The sequence below is a fragment of the Oncorhynchus kisutch genome, linkage group LG28 (genome assembly GCF_002021735.2).
Source record: "Oncorhynchus kisutch isolate 150728-3 linkage group LG28, Okis_V2, whole genome shotgun sequence".
NCBI lineage: Eukaryota > Metazoa > Chordata > Actinopteri > Salmoniformes > Salmonidae > Oncorhynchus > Oncorhynchus kisutch.
In genome coordinates, this window is record NC_034201.2 from 13,183,225 (window position 1) to 13,197,979 (window position 14,755).

Below are 14,755 nucleotides of genomic sequence, written 5' to 3' on the forward strand. Positions count from 1 at the left end.
ACATCTAGGAGCAACAACGACTCAGCCGTGAAGTGGTAGGCCATAAAAGCTTACAGAATGGGACCACCGAGTGCTGAAGCGTGTAAAATTGGTCTGTACTCTGTTGCAACACTCACTACCGAGTGCCTCTGGAAGCAACGTCAGCACAAGAACTGTTCTTCCGGAGCTTCATGAAATGGGTTTCCATGCACAATGCCAAGCGTCGGCTGGAGTGGTGTAAAGCTCACCGCCATTGGACTCTGGAGCAGTGGAAACGTATTCTCTAGACTGGCGCTTCACCATCTGGCAGTCCGACAGACGAATCTGGGTTTGGGAGATGCCAGGAGAATGCTACCTGCCCAAATGCATAGTGCCAACTGTAAAGTTTGGTGGATGAGGAATAATGGTCTGGGGCTGTTTTTCATAGTTCAGGCTAGGCCTCTTAGTTCCAGTGAATGGAACTCTTAATGCTACAGAATACAATGACATTCTAGAAGATTCTGTGCTTGACTGGCCTGAACGAAGCCCTGACCTCAACCCCATCGAACACCTTTGGGGTGAATTGGAATGCCGACTGCGAGCCAGGCCTAATCGCCCAACATCAGCGCCCTACCTCAATAATGCTCGTGGCTGAAGAGAAGCAAGTCCCCACAGCAATGTTCCAACATCTAGTGGCAATCCTTCCCGGAAGAGTGGAGGCTATTATAGTAGCAAAAGGAGGACTAACTTCATATTGATGCCTATGATTCTGGAATGAGTTGTTCGATAAACGGGTGTCCACTTTCCTTTGGTCATGTAGTGTATGTGGTACATTTTCACTACAAAACTCAAAACGGATCATCCAAAAGGCCGTTTCAAAACCCTAAGCTCATTTTCAATTGACTAAGTACAACACAAAAATCGTCACTTTTTTACCAAACTTAAATCAGTGTTCGATCTACAAATACATGTTTCTCATTGCAATATATGTATAAAGTCATAATGCAGTGCTCACAATCTTTTCAATAAGATTCTCTTTTCTTTTGTTAACATACATCTGACTGCCTCCTGAGTGGCACTGTGGTGTAATGCAGTGCACTGCATAACAGTGTTGCAGCATCACTACAGCCTGGGGTTCAATCCTGTATCACAACAGGCCGTGACCGGGGAGTCCAATAGGGCGGCGCACAATTGGCCCAGCGTCTTCCGGGTTAGGGGAGGGTTTGGCCGGGCTCATCGTGCTCTAGCAACTCCTTGTGGCAGGCCGGGCTCCTACAGGCTGACTACAGTCATCAAGTTGAACGGTGTTTCCTCCGACACATTGGTGCAACATTTAAAAAGAATGTGGCCTTCCCTGGTCAGTATTGATAATATTTTCTGCCATAGAGTTTTATAGACACAGCTCTGGACAAGTGCTAAAGTGATGCTACAGCGTTAAACAACATTGCTGCCCAGAATTTAGCTGGAGCTAAACAAAGGAGACGCTGAAATCTTAAAGAGATGGGCAGGGCTATGGCTTAAGAGGGTGTGAACAATGCTGAATGGGCGTACACAAAGAAGAGCTCTCTAGCTAGTGTGAAATTCTCTACAAAATCTTTCAGCTGCTTTTTCTCAAAAGTTGGGTTACAAGTTGATCAACTTTTAAAGTAGCATAACTTCACCCAACTACAGTGTATGATATCAGTTTGAAACTAAGTCTGTACTTTAAAAAAAATGCTTTTAAAAAGTTTGGGAAGAAAAGCCCAGATAGACTGTTGGTAGTTCGGTGAGCTTTGTCATGAAACAACTGTAGTTACATTCACACTCACACTCAGTAATGTTTTTAATGTTTACATTTAACAATAGAAAATGGGCCAAGAATAAAAACAAATATGATGCTAAGTATATTACAATGTTCACAGTGCCTTTATGTGTAAGCCTCTGAACATCTGGTTGCCAGGTGTGTGGATCCTGCCTGTCAAGCCTGCGTACTGGTGGTGGCTATGGGAGAGTAACGAGAAACACAACACCTTCACACAGCTTGTTTATGTGCAGTCCAGAGGCACAAAGTACATTCCCACCCAACCCCATCCATTTACCTAGCGGTGGTGACCTGGTCACACTGGCAATATGGACACATGTATGAACACATATATTTGAGGAATTGTGAAATCAAATGGACAGTGCCGTATTCTGTGCAGTTCTATTTTAAAAATGTAGACTCTAGGTAGACAGCAGTACAGAGCAATGTCCACATTCCTGGGCAATGCAGGAAGAAAGCCAACATTCCACACACCTTGCCAAAAGAGAAGGAAATGGACTTTGATACTATAAATATTCTCAAAATGACATCTAGTGGTACAGCAACCAGAGAAAAGATCCTTTCTTTAGCACTCAGCTAGAGATCCATCTACCCAATCCATTCTAAACTCTCTGATTAACACAACGTGATTGTAAATTCCCCCTCCAGCTCCTTTAACCATCTGCAGAAAGTCACACATTCCCAGCACAACTCAATACCAACCCACAGCTTGCTGTACAGGACCAAGAGGACAATGGCCACAATACAAGGGTATGAAAAAGAGGATATGATCAAGTACAGCACATTATGTAAATCAGAAGACCAGTCCAGACCTGTTTGATGCTGCTCTGCTAAGTCTACTAAATCTGACAACAATACCCCAGTCAGTGGTTTATCTGGAGCCTGAGTCAGTGGGGCATCTGTCTGTAGAGGGCATGGGCCTGCTGGGTGGTTGGTACTAAGCTTCTAAGCTAACATACCCACTGCCCTGACCCAGCAGGGGGTGTGAAAGATAGGGCACACATCTGGGTAGAACCTCAGAATTGCCTTAGTAGTGAACCAGGATACAGACTAATACATACTCTGTCCAGGGAGTGGCAAAGGCTCGGACTGGACACCCTTCTCACATTTAGTCAATAGATTTGAGTGATTTTCCCCAGGCTTTTAATCTGACTCTTGCTGAAGCCCTGTGTGCAGCAGGCATTGGGCACCAGAATAACAAACCCTCTGGCGACTGACATGGATATGTACCACCAGTCTAATAAAAAAATAAAAAGAAGCTGTGATCTTCACTTCCTCTTCACACGAGGAAGCAAAAAAAGTCCCATTCAATTTCAGTTCCATTTTAGACCATGTATTATGAGTCAGCAGGATCCTTGAATTAGTGATGATGTCCCTGTATCTCTACACAACAAATGGACCTGATTAGGACCTAATCACCAGTAATAAAAAGTGGATAGTAAAATGTTGGGGAATCTTGTCATATACAGTAACTGCTGGAGAGGAGGAAAAGAGTAGGAATGACAGGAGTCCTACTCTGGTAGCCTACCAGAGAGACAGTTGAAAGACCTGCTACACGGGAACATGGGACAAGTGTGTGGGGTTTAAAAGGTTATATATATGAACAGAGCGTATTCACCAAAAGTCCATCAAATCATTATAAAAACCATGACAATATGCTTCTCTTGTAACTACTGCAGTGCAACTTGAACAAAAAATTAATGTCATGAGATTGTAGACAACTGCAAACCGGGCCTTCCCTTGTTATTGCAACAACATACGGCCATGGGGCTGTTCTAATCTTTGTGCCATTGTCCTTCAACACCCCCCCCCCCCCCCCCCCCCCCCCCCCCCCCCAGCTCTTCTTTGTTTGGAGTCAAAGGGGGAGGTGGGTATGGGATTACATACACCAAACACACACAGGACAGCGTCATCAAGCCTCTCCACTGAAGACAGCTCCTCACAGTTTTATTTCACCTTTATTTAACCAGGTAGGCCAGTTGAGAACAAGTTCTCATTTACAACAGACCTGGCCAAGATAAAGCAAAGCAGTGCGACACAAACAACAGAGTTACACATGGAATAAACAAACGTACAGTCAATAACACAATAGAAAAATATGTATACAGTGTGAGCAAATGAAATAAGATTAGGGAGGTAAGGCAATAAATAGGCCATAGTGGCGAAGTAATGACAATTTAGCAATTAACACTGGAGTGATAGATGTGCAGATGAGGATGTGCAAGTAGAAATAGTGGTGTGCAAAAGAGCAGAAAAACAAAAACGGGATGAGGTAGGTAGTTGGTTGGATGGACTATTTACAGATGGGCTGTGTACAGCTGCAGCGATCAGTAAGTTGCCTGACAGCTGATGCTTAAAGTTAGTGAGGGAGATAGAAGTCTCCAACTTCAGTGATTTTTGCAATGCGTTCCAGTCATTGGCAGCAGAGAACTGGAAGGAAAGGCGGCCAAAGGAGGTGTTGGCTTTTGGGATGACCAGTAAAATATACCTGCTGGAGCGCGTGCTACGGGTGGGTGTTGCTATGGTGAGCAGTGAGCTGAGATAAGGCAGAGCTTTACCTAGCAGAGAGTTATAGATGACCTGGAGGCAGTGGATTTGGCGACGAATATGCAGCGAGGGCCAGCCAACGAGAGCATACAGGTCGCAGTGGTGGGTAGTATATGTGGCTTTGGTATAAAAAAAATAAAAACAGATGGCACTGTGATAGACACCCGGCATACAGAGAGAAATGTGTCACACTCTCTGTGAGGTCACTGTGGAACAATGTAGTGACTTCAGAAATGATTCACACCACTTTACTTTTTCCACATTTTGTTGTGTTACAGCCTGAATTAAAAATGCATCACATTGACACTGATCTACAGACAATACCTCATCATGTCAAAGTGGAATTTTGCTTGTAGATTTTTTATTTTATTTATAAAAAATGTAAAGCTGAAATGTCTTGAGTCAATAATTATTCAACCCCTTTGTTGTGGCATGCCTAAATTAAGTTGAGGAGTAAAAATGTGCTTAACACATCGCATAATTCAACCACAAAAACCAGGGAGGCTTTTCAATGCCTTGCAAAGAAGGGCACCGATTAGTAGATGTGTGAACAGACGCACATCTACTATAATTTACTTTGTCATTTTGGGGTAGTGTGTGTAAATGGATGAGAACAAAAACCTATTGAATCGATTTTGAATTCAGGTAGTAGCCCAACAAAAATGTGGAATAAGTCAAAGGGTTCATAATTTCTGAAGGCACTGCAGTACTGTGCTTACTGGTTTCCTAACTGAGAGGCAGGCATCCCTGCTGACGAATGCCAAACATGAGAAAACCCACTCAGTATGGGGCTGTACAGCCATGCTTCACATTCCCAGGTGAGACAAGTGTAGAAGGTAAACACTACTTCTCTTAATGACAACTAAATACTTAAACAGTATTTAGTCATCAACTGGATATACAGGTCCAGAAACAGAGTCAACTCTTCCTGACACATACAGTTCAGTTCAATGGAAGGGTAGTGATAGAGTTTGATAGATTGCTGAAAAATTATGTTTAGAAACTTATGATAAAAGCAGCACAGAGCATGTGCAGTGCAGTTTTCAACCTGTAAGAAAATAAGATACCCACACTTCCTCATTAGGGACTGGCCTTTTCCAACAGGCCATTCACAAATTCTCTCATATACAGACTCACAGTCATCAGCATTCAGCAGAGTCCACTGATATGTGGAATCTATTACTGGCAGCACCTTGGTTGAAAAGGTTAAAAAGGCAAGATAAATTAAGTACTTACATCGTAGGCCTCCCTGCGCAGCCCCTCACTGCTCCTCAGCCAGCAGCGGCTCAGCTCACTCAGCTCCACGATGGGCTGAACCTTTAACCTCACAGAGTCCCCAGACTGACGGATCTTCTCCACGATCTCGTCCCGGCTCTTATTCTCCACGTTGTGCCCATTGATCTCCACTAACCTGTCTCCAGGCACCAGACCCAGCGCCAGGTCCTTGGTCCCGGCTCCAGGCTCAGCAAAGTGGACCACCCTCCGGTAGACCCCACCGTCAGACCTCCGGTCCAACATGGTGGTGCGGCGCAAGGAGAAACCAAAGTCTCCTGTGTTGCGGCGCTGCAGCTCCAGTTCCCTGGGCTCAGGCATAGGTGGAGCCATGACGCCAGGCAGTCGCAGATCTGCAGGGAAGGTCTTCTCCACCACTTCTGGGATGTGAACCCTCTTCCCAGCCCTGCTGCGGACCTGGGGATGCTGCTGTGAACCCTGTCTGTGGTAGGTGTCAAACACCTTGTCCTCTAACTGGGGAGATGGTTGAGTTGAGCTTGGTGTGGAAGCCTCAGAGGCACTCTCCTCTTTGCTCCTCTGGGAGAAGGAGAAGGGCTTCATGATCTGGTCCACCTGGGAGTTCTGCTTGGCCAGACCACCGAACTTGGCCGCCCGCTCCTTCACAGAGATGCGATGGGGGTCCTGTCCCCCCTCACCCTTGATGTCATCGCTGGAGCTGGCTGCACTCACCTGGCCCAGGTCCAGGACCATGCTGCCACGGTTACTGAAGCGATCAGCATCTAGATCAGTAAGGCTGAGCTCTGTGTTGCTAGCCACCTTGATAGGGATGGGGCTGGAGATCTCCAGCTTGACCTTGGAGTCCCTCTTAGAGCCTCCTCGGTGGAGGTTGAAGAAGCCCCGTCTCTGGCTCATCTCGTCCAGGCTCGTCAGCTCTGCCTGGGACATCCTCTCCTTTTTGTCCTTCCTGTCTTTTTTCTCCTTCTTCCTCTCATCCTTGTCTTTCTTAATTAGATGGAACATATTTGGCTCCAGATAGCAACCCCCTCAAGGTTGGTTTGTGTCAGTTTACACCAGGGGAGGTTCCATACACAAGTGAAGTATCAGTTCACGCTTTTGACCCAGGTCATGGAAACATCTGGGTGACACTTTGAAATGTAATCAGAGGGGCCATGTGGAGAGAAGAGACAATCAAGTAAGTATTTGGCCAGGCCAGTATAATCCAACAATCATCCAATACAATGGCAAAGAGATATCCTTACAGATCATGCCCATGGCTAGAGACGATGACTCATCACAGAGAGTGTTTGTTACCTGGGAATGTCTAGGCTCATTTAAAGTAGCTGTCCAGATTTCTATGAAATATGACCTATAATTACAATACGAGTGAAATAGTTATTTACAATTTCTTTATTAAGTACGTTAACGGCCTAGTGCAGGCAACATCATGATTGTCCTGTGTTTTATATACAGTATATCCACACTATGAGGCTGGAATGATACAGTGAACATGTGAAAATTATGATGATGCCCTTTTAGTGTAAGAGCTGTTTGAAATGACTACATTAAATTTCTGCCAGTTTTTGTGGGATGCAATTTTGGTCTACCAGGTGACATCATGTAATCTAAATTGTAATCTAAGTAATCCCCATAAGTAATATTTTAGCATAACAGGGCCATAAACAATAACTAGTAATGCTGCATACACCAAAGGAATCATATTTCTTGTAAAAAATATGTTAAATTGCTGAGGTGTAGTCACTTTTGAGGACATAAGCTACACAGTACAAATATGATAAATATTTTATATGTATTTCCTATTGAACAAAACTGTATGAATAAGGATTGAAGTGACTGACTTAAGCTTTCTAAATATAATCCAATTATAAAAATGGCCAAGTGTAAGAGTTCACCTTCCTTATAAATGTAAAATGCATATTTGCATATTTTCTAAAGGTCTCTCTTGATCAAAATGTCTCCCCCAACTGTTTTGAACGTCACACCGAGCTCTGGCTTGGCTTCCTGAACTTGTTAAAAAAACATTTCTGTTTGCCGTAGAGAAACAATATTAATATGAGATAAAAGGAGAGTTCCTTTTATCTCATATTAATATTGTCTATGACAAACAGAAATTGTTTTTGGTTTAAAATCTATTAATTATTTTAGATGACTGTGATCAAGTTGGCTATAAAATGGACCTGCTAGTGATGAAACCATGTAAGGATTGCAGACGTGTGCTTTGTCTGTCGCTGGGAAGAAGGGTTCAGCCAGGAGTAAACATCTTTAATGTAATGGCAAAATGTAGCATTCCACCTAACTAGACATACCCAAAAATAACAGCCATTCATGCGTAATTACATGGTTTTGACATGCAAAAACTTGGAAAGACATCTGGGAGATGAGGAAATGATCAGAAGACAGGAGTTACATAGTTCAGAATACACAAGATCAAGTATACATTAAAATATATATATATATATCAAAGGTATCAGACAAACTTGGTTAAACAATTGTTCTTTATTAAAGAAGGTGCAAAAATATAAATAAGCTGAACTATTTACAAAATGGCATTTGTTTTACATCATAGGTGTAAATTATTAGATTTCACTTTCACCATTCTTGTGCATGTTGTGATAGTCTCTGCCAGGAAACAAAAAGCAAACTGGCATTTCGAACAGAAGATCTGGCATTTCCCCATTTTTCACTCCTGTGTTTGGTTCAATGCTTGCAGTTCTTCCTTTTGGCATGTGTGTTGGATAGTGGCGCTCACCTTGAGTGGGGGGTCTTGTGATGGTTGTGAGGTTGCTTTGGGCCTCCAATTCAGCCATTTCCAACACCAGCTGCTCTCAGAAGGCCAACCAGAAGACAGGTTTGACCTTTTGCTTTGGCCATCTGCTTGTAGAGAATGAAAACATTTACTGTAGCAATGTCCACAAAGTGGTCAAAAAAAAGTCTTACCACTTCTTGGTCTTGTGGAGGACCTGGTAGTAGCCTATCAGAGCATCAGATAGGTCGACACCCCCCCATGATGGCATTGTAGTCCTTCACAGAAATAGGGACATTCTTCCTCACCCATGCCCCATTGGCATTTTCCCCCCTCCTTGAGACATGGTTGTTATTGAATACCTTATGCTGTGTGGTGAGCATGGTTACTCTTCTAGTGTCCTTCCATTTCACAAAACGCAGCTTGTTAGTCCTGATCCGACATTGGGTCCCCCTCTCCACTGTCTTTGTCATGTCGTTTACCTTGGTCTTGGGGGAAAAGATTCTGTTCGGATGAATGGTGCCACAGGCTCTTATTTTCTTGTTCAGGAGGTCTATGAAAAGTATGGAACTAGTATACAAATGATCCACAAAGAGCTTGTACCCACTGCCAAGTAAGGGGAAGTCCATCAGCTGCATGACAGTCATAACTAAGGCCCTTAGTTATGTGGGTGTTATCGCCTTGCCTTCATAAATGAAAAAGTTCCATGTGTAGTCGGAGGTTGAATCGTCTGGTTGACTTATTTGTCATATATTGCTTCAAGCCAATTGGAGCCTTTGAGGCAACCATGCGCTCATCTATAGATAGATTTTGAGCAGGCTGGAAGTAAGTTTTGCATGCCTCCACCATGTCATGATAAAGGGGCTTGACTCTTGCAAGACAATTGCAGCCCCCTTCTTCTGGACATTCCCTGATCCTTTTGTGGGTCACTCATGTGAAGAGTACGGTTGTTGGTCAAGAATCGGTTTTCACTCATGATGGAGGTGGGGAACTTGAACCGATAGAGTGGGGACTCTAGTTGTCAACTAGTCTTGATACATTTACCAGTCCCATGTAAATCACCAAGGAAATGTAGTTGATCATGTCACCCCTGGTGACAGGTTTCCAGGTCATCTTCCTTCCCCCTACAGCTTCATGTCCCCATACTTGTTATTACTAATTAGCATCCCCGGTACAGAGGTGGTAAAGTAGAGCTGAAACATCTGTAAGGGGGTGTATGTTTCATCACTAAACTTTATCTGTACAGTGACTCACAAAGAAGGTCTGAAGAACACACACAATGCAAAGAGTAACACTTTGGAGACAAATGCAGAGGTGAGAACCACAAATAAACAATAGCCATGAGAGTTTAGTGGCCTCTCCAAAGTTACCAGGATGAAACTTAGAACATCAAACAGTGAACTAATATGAAACATAGACAATAACTACTTTGGAATTATATAACATTGAAATGACTTGTTACATAGGCCTATGTAAACTAAATCCAAAGCACAAAAAGTAGACAACTTATAAAAAATGAAATACATATAGTAAATTAGCTACACAAAGTCATGAAAATAATTAGCTTACAGATCTAAAAGTGGATCCTTCTCGACAAGCAATCTTCGTCGGCCAAGTCCAAATCCTCATTGTTGTCCAAATCGCTCCCCTGATCCGAGTCCGACTCCAGTATTCAAAGCTTCTATGTCTGTGTACTTATTCATAGCTGCCTTCTTTTTAGCTTCCTGTTCAATATGCTTAGGTTTTACCTTTTTATTCCCCCGTGAGAAGCCATCTTTTATGCTAAAGCGATGAAATCTGTTTACAATGTAATGTAGTGTGCTCGGTGCGTCTCATCTCTGAGCCAGGTAGCAATAGTTTGCATTATGCATAAAGGTTCTAAGCCTTGCTTTGTTCCACCCAGGTCAACTGTATATCCCTGGAAAGCTTTTCTCATTGGCTACAAGACTGTCAAGGTGCCATAGTAGCCAATCCCCTGTGTAATGGATGCCTACAGATGTGCAAAGAGTCATTCGGTGGACACTCGATGTTGCCATTAAGTCATACATCATCAGATAACATTGGCAATATGCTAGATTTGTTTCTACCAACCTAATGATTAGCCCCATGTAGCTTTAGCTCAAACACAGACCAAATTGAAGCTTACCTTGTAAGATGTTTACTGTTTGGTGAAAACATTGTGTAAAATAAACATTTTGACCCTCGGGGCTGGTGATCAATAACAGTAGGTCACAGACAGACAAATAAGATATCCTCATGATCTGTGGAGTCCCGGCTTTCAGTGTGTATGACTGTATTCTGTGTTTATTTTGTTTATGCTCACAACACTAACCGGAATGTAGGTCTCAGCCCACTTTAAATTAGGTCATCGGCTCGGCCTCCCCTTATAAATTAGTATGTCCATACATGGTAGTAAGTCACAAAGATTTGAAGGTACAGATCAATAGCCAAGATACTTAGCTTCCCGCAGACACCCTGCTTTTGCAGATAGGGGCTACCGTTCTCATACTAGACTATATTGAATAGGGTCCCCAAATATGGGGACTTTACATTTAAGAGGTTAATGGACAGTCGGAAGAGAGAATGAAATTGTAGGAGAGACACCCATCTTCAAGTGGTGTCAGAGTTCACGTCATACTTCAGAAGACATTATACCCACAGACAGACAATGAGCAGAGAGGAAGAGGCTAAGCGAAAGAAACAACCAAAAGGTTCATGGCTAGAATGAATCCAGCTTTTGTGAATTTATCATCAGATTTCACTTTAATTAACAAAGCAGGTTAGAATAATTAGGTTAACGTTAGGAAAAAGGCCAAAACGCTAAAACACAAACAATAAAATGAACTTTTGACGTTATTTTGATACAAGCTGGATCCCTTCTAGCCATGAGAGGCCCAACTCCACAAAATCGGTCTTCTATAGCAGGTGGCATTGCTAGGTTTCTTCCGGTACCCAAGTGAGGAGTTTTTGTATGGAGGTCAAAGAGAGTCAAATTTGGTCAACAAAAAAATCTAAATGTCTTATTTGCTACGTGAGGTTTATTTGATTGAATAGAAGTGGACTAAGTTTTGTGTACTTCACCCTTTCCCAAAGTTTAAAAAAGGGTGCTGTTTAGAAGTGCAAGAGCTAATTGAGTTATTGCACATGCGCACTTCACAGACTAGATGTTCCCTAATGGAAATAGATGCTTGAACACGCTAATAGGCTCTCGTTAGCTCATGCTTGGCTCTGCTCCTTGATTGTTCTGCCCGATATGATTAATTTGCTCCCATTGGAAACAACAGGTTGTGGTCTATCTTGGGTTAGTTGTAAAAATCTTTGGATATACATCTGTGTCCGTGGGAACCATAACTACCGCTCAATGCAAGCAATTATGATCTACGGTGTACACAGATCCATTTATAAGCGAAAATGCCAGTCGGAACCGGTACCAGAACCACGCAGGTCCCCTAAACAAGGGAATTAATATTTAACTGGTTTAATAGACCAATAACAAAGAGAGTTCCAAACCTCTTTTCCAATAACAGCAAATGTTTGCAGTTACTTCCAATTTAAAGATACAGTATATTATGCTGGAATATAGAAAAGTACTCTCATGAACATGCAAGTAAAATTTAAAAGACCCGAAGCAGCGGCTTTAATATTAATATAAATTCATTTTCCATTAACTATTTAGTGCTTAAGTAATATATTTCCATTAAAATTGGCACAAAAAAAAGTGAGAAAAAAAAAAGTGAAAATTTTGCTAGTGTAACAGATGTGAAACAGCTAGCTTAGTTAGCGGTGCGTGCTAAATAGCGTTTCAATCGGTGACGTCACTTGCTCTGAGACCTTGAAGTAGTAGTTCCCCTTGCTCTGCAAGGGCCGTGGCTTTTGTGGAACGATGCTTCGTGGGTGACTGTTGTTGATGTGTGCAGAGGGTCCCTGGTTCGCGCCCGGGTATGGGCGAGGGGACGGTCTAAAGTTATACTGTTACACTAGGACTGTCTGGGAGTGGTCTGCGTGGGGAGGAGAAAACTGAAAACAAACTTTTATTGGCAGAGGGAGTTGGAACTCTTTATTTTTGGTCTACTAACCAATTTACTGCATGGTGATGTCACCATGGAAAGCCGAAACTCCCGCCCATGCAAACCCGCAGTTTAGAAGGTCCTGTGTAGATTCTATTTTCAACCAGCAACTATCAGGAAATAACACTAATCAATGTTTTTCCATCGGCTGTTGTACAACATGATACAAAACATAGGAAAACAGAATTTTGACTGCACTTGGCCTTTAAACTGTCAGGGCCTGGGAGTGGGTCAGCTTTACACAGCAATGCATTTCAATGTGTCAATTAACTTAGTCACCAAGGGCTAGGTAGAAGCAACCAGACACCATTGTTGTAGCGAAGGTATCAAATGTGTTGGAGGCTGCCTTTCATTAAATAACAATGTTGCTGCTTTTCTGTCAGTAAACTGTTCAAAACCACTACACTTACAAGTGATGTTCCACAATTTCAGGCAGATTACTGTGGGGTTTCCAAAACAAGTTGGTATGCTGATATGACTTTTGTAAGTTTCCATTGACGTGACACAAGTAATGTTCTTTCCAAGTTGTAAGTGGGAGGGAAAAGAGAGTGTGTCCCTGTTGACCCTTCATTGAAACCTAATGTGCCCCGAAGAAAAAGGGACCAGGGTTTCCGAAGTAGACTCCCTTTATACCGGTACAGTCCCAGTCCTGAGGGGCCAAAGAGTGTGCTGGCTTTTATCTAATCTTAATCAATTATAATCGCAAAACAACTGGGAACTCGGATATCTCCGACTTCCGACTGGGGAAAATAATTTTGAACGGTCATCCAACTCGGCATCTTTCCAGAGCTCTGACTTTCCAACCTGAAAATCACAGACGTCATGATTTGACCTTCCTTTATACCGAGTTCCCATTTGTCTTGAAAGCATCATATATTGGATCATGTATGGATCTTCATCTTCCAATCAGGTTGCTGAATCAGAAGCCATTCCCTTCCTGACCACCTCACTCCAACCACGCCCTGCAGCTGAAAGCTGTCAGTGAATTAGTGGGGATAGCATTCTCTTTACTATTGCAACACATTGATAAACCACACTTGACAAAAATAAATAAGACACTGCCATTCTCCAATTTACATGGGAATATCAATAAAGTTACACAAACTAGGCTACTGACCCTCAGCGTCTCGTGCCGCACAGCACTGCTATGAGAAGCAGTCATGCATGGACAAATTTGACCACTATCTAAAAACAAAAAGATAGCCTATAAACTGAATATGAACAGTAGCATATATTATCTGCGATATGATTGCCTATAGCCTATGCGAGCCATATATCTAGTGGGAATTACAAACCAATTAACATAAATGTAACCACCCAGGGTAAAAACTGGTTGAATTAATGTTATTTCCACGTAATTTCAACCCCCCAAAAATCTGTGATGATGTTGAATCAACGCGAAAAACTGATTGGATTTGCAAAAAGTCAACGAAAGGGCATTTCGTTTTTTGTTTTTTTTACCTAACTTTTAACCTAAATCCAATGACATTCGCCAGGTCGCAGTTGCAAATGAGAACTTGTTCTCAACTAGCCTACCTGGTTAAATAAAGGTGAAAAAAATAAAAATAAACATGGTGACACGTTTTGTTGATATCACGTTGAATTCATGTTAAATTGACAACTCAACCAATTGTAAATCAAAACTAGACGTTGAAAGGACGTCTGTGCCATTGGGCTGTTCGGTTATACCTGCAACAACATATTCCTGACAGAATGTATACATTGTTGCTGAATTATTGCCTACTCGTATCCAACACGGTGGAGAGTTTATTGTCGCTGTAGTCACAGCTTGGTCATAATGCGCTCCCTTTAAGCTGCTTTGCCCTCATTCTTTATCACACTGGCTTCACATGACCAACAGTTTAATCGAGAGCAAAAAGATGTAGCATACACACCGTGGTCTAATTACAAAATAAGAACGAATATTAAGTTACTCACCGCTCAGTGATATGCTTGTTTAGTGTTGGTGAGCAGTCCGATGAAGGGTTGAGTAAGATTGTAAGTAGCTTCAGCAGTTTTATTGCAGTGTCTGCCGTTGCAGGGCAGTCCAGTCGATTAAGGCATGACTTAAGGTCAGCTGGTTTGCAGTGACCCCTACTGGCTTGTTTGGGGACATTAGACTATAGGGACAGAGGGATCATATGGAAGACCAAACCTGCCATAATTAGAATTAAATTAATTCATAAATAAATGCACACATAAATAGATACATATATGAATAAATAAATAAATGCACAAATAAATAGATAAATAAATGAATGAATGAATGATTGCACATATAAATATATTAATTAATTAATTAATTAATGATTGCACATATAAATAGATAAATTAATGAATGAATGATTGCACACATAAATACATAATTATTTAAATAATTAATCCCAT

At 42.2% G+C, this 14,755-nt stretch overlaps 1 protein-coding gene across 3 annotated transcripts in view; it reads right to left on the reverse strand.

The window, feature by feature from the left end:
- Positions 1-14,430, reverse strand: part of LOC109872749 (unconventional myosin-XVIIIa) — a 110,703-nt gene extending 96,273 nt beyond the window's left edge. For all 3 annotated transcript variants that reach the window (XM_031808530.1, XM_031808527.1, XM_031808526.1), the window contains exons 1-2: positions 14,306-14,430; positions 5,543-6,684 (exon numbers count right to left, since the gene is read on the reverse strand). In XM_031808530.1, coding sequence (XP_031664390.1) covers positions 5,543-6,559 — 1,017 coding nt within the window. In that variant the 5' untranslated portion in view covers positions 6,560-6,684; positions 14,306-14,430. The remainder of the gene's footprint in view (positions 1-5,542; positions 6,685-14,305) is intronic.
- Between the last annotated feature and the right edge of the window lie 325 nt (positions 14,431-14,755).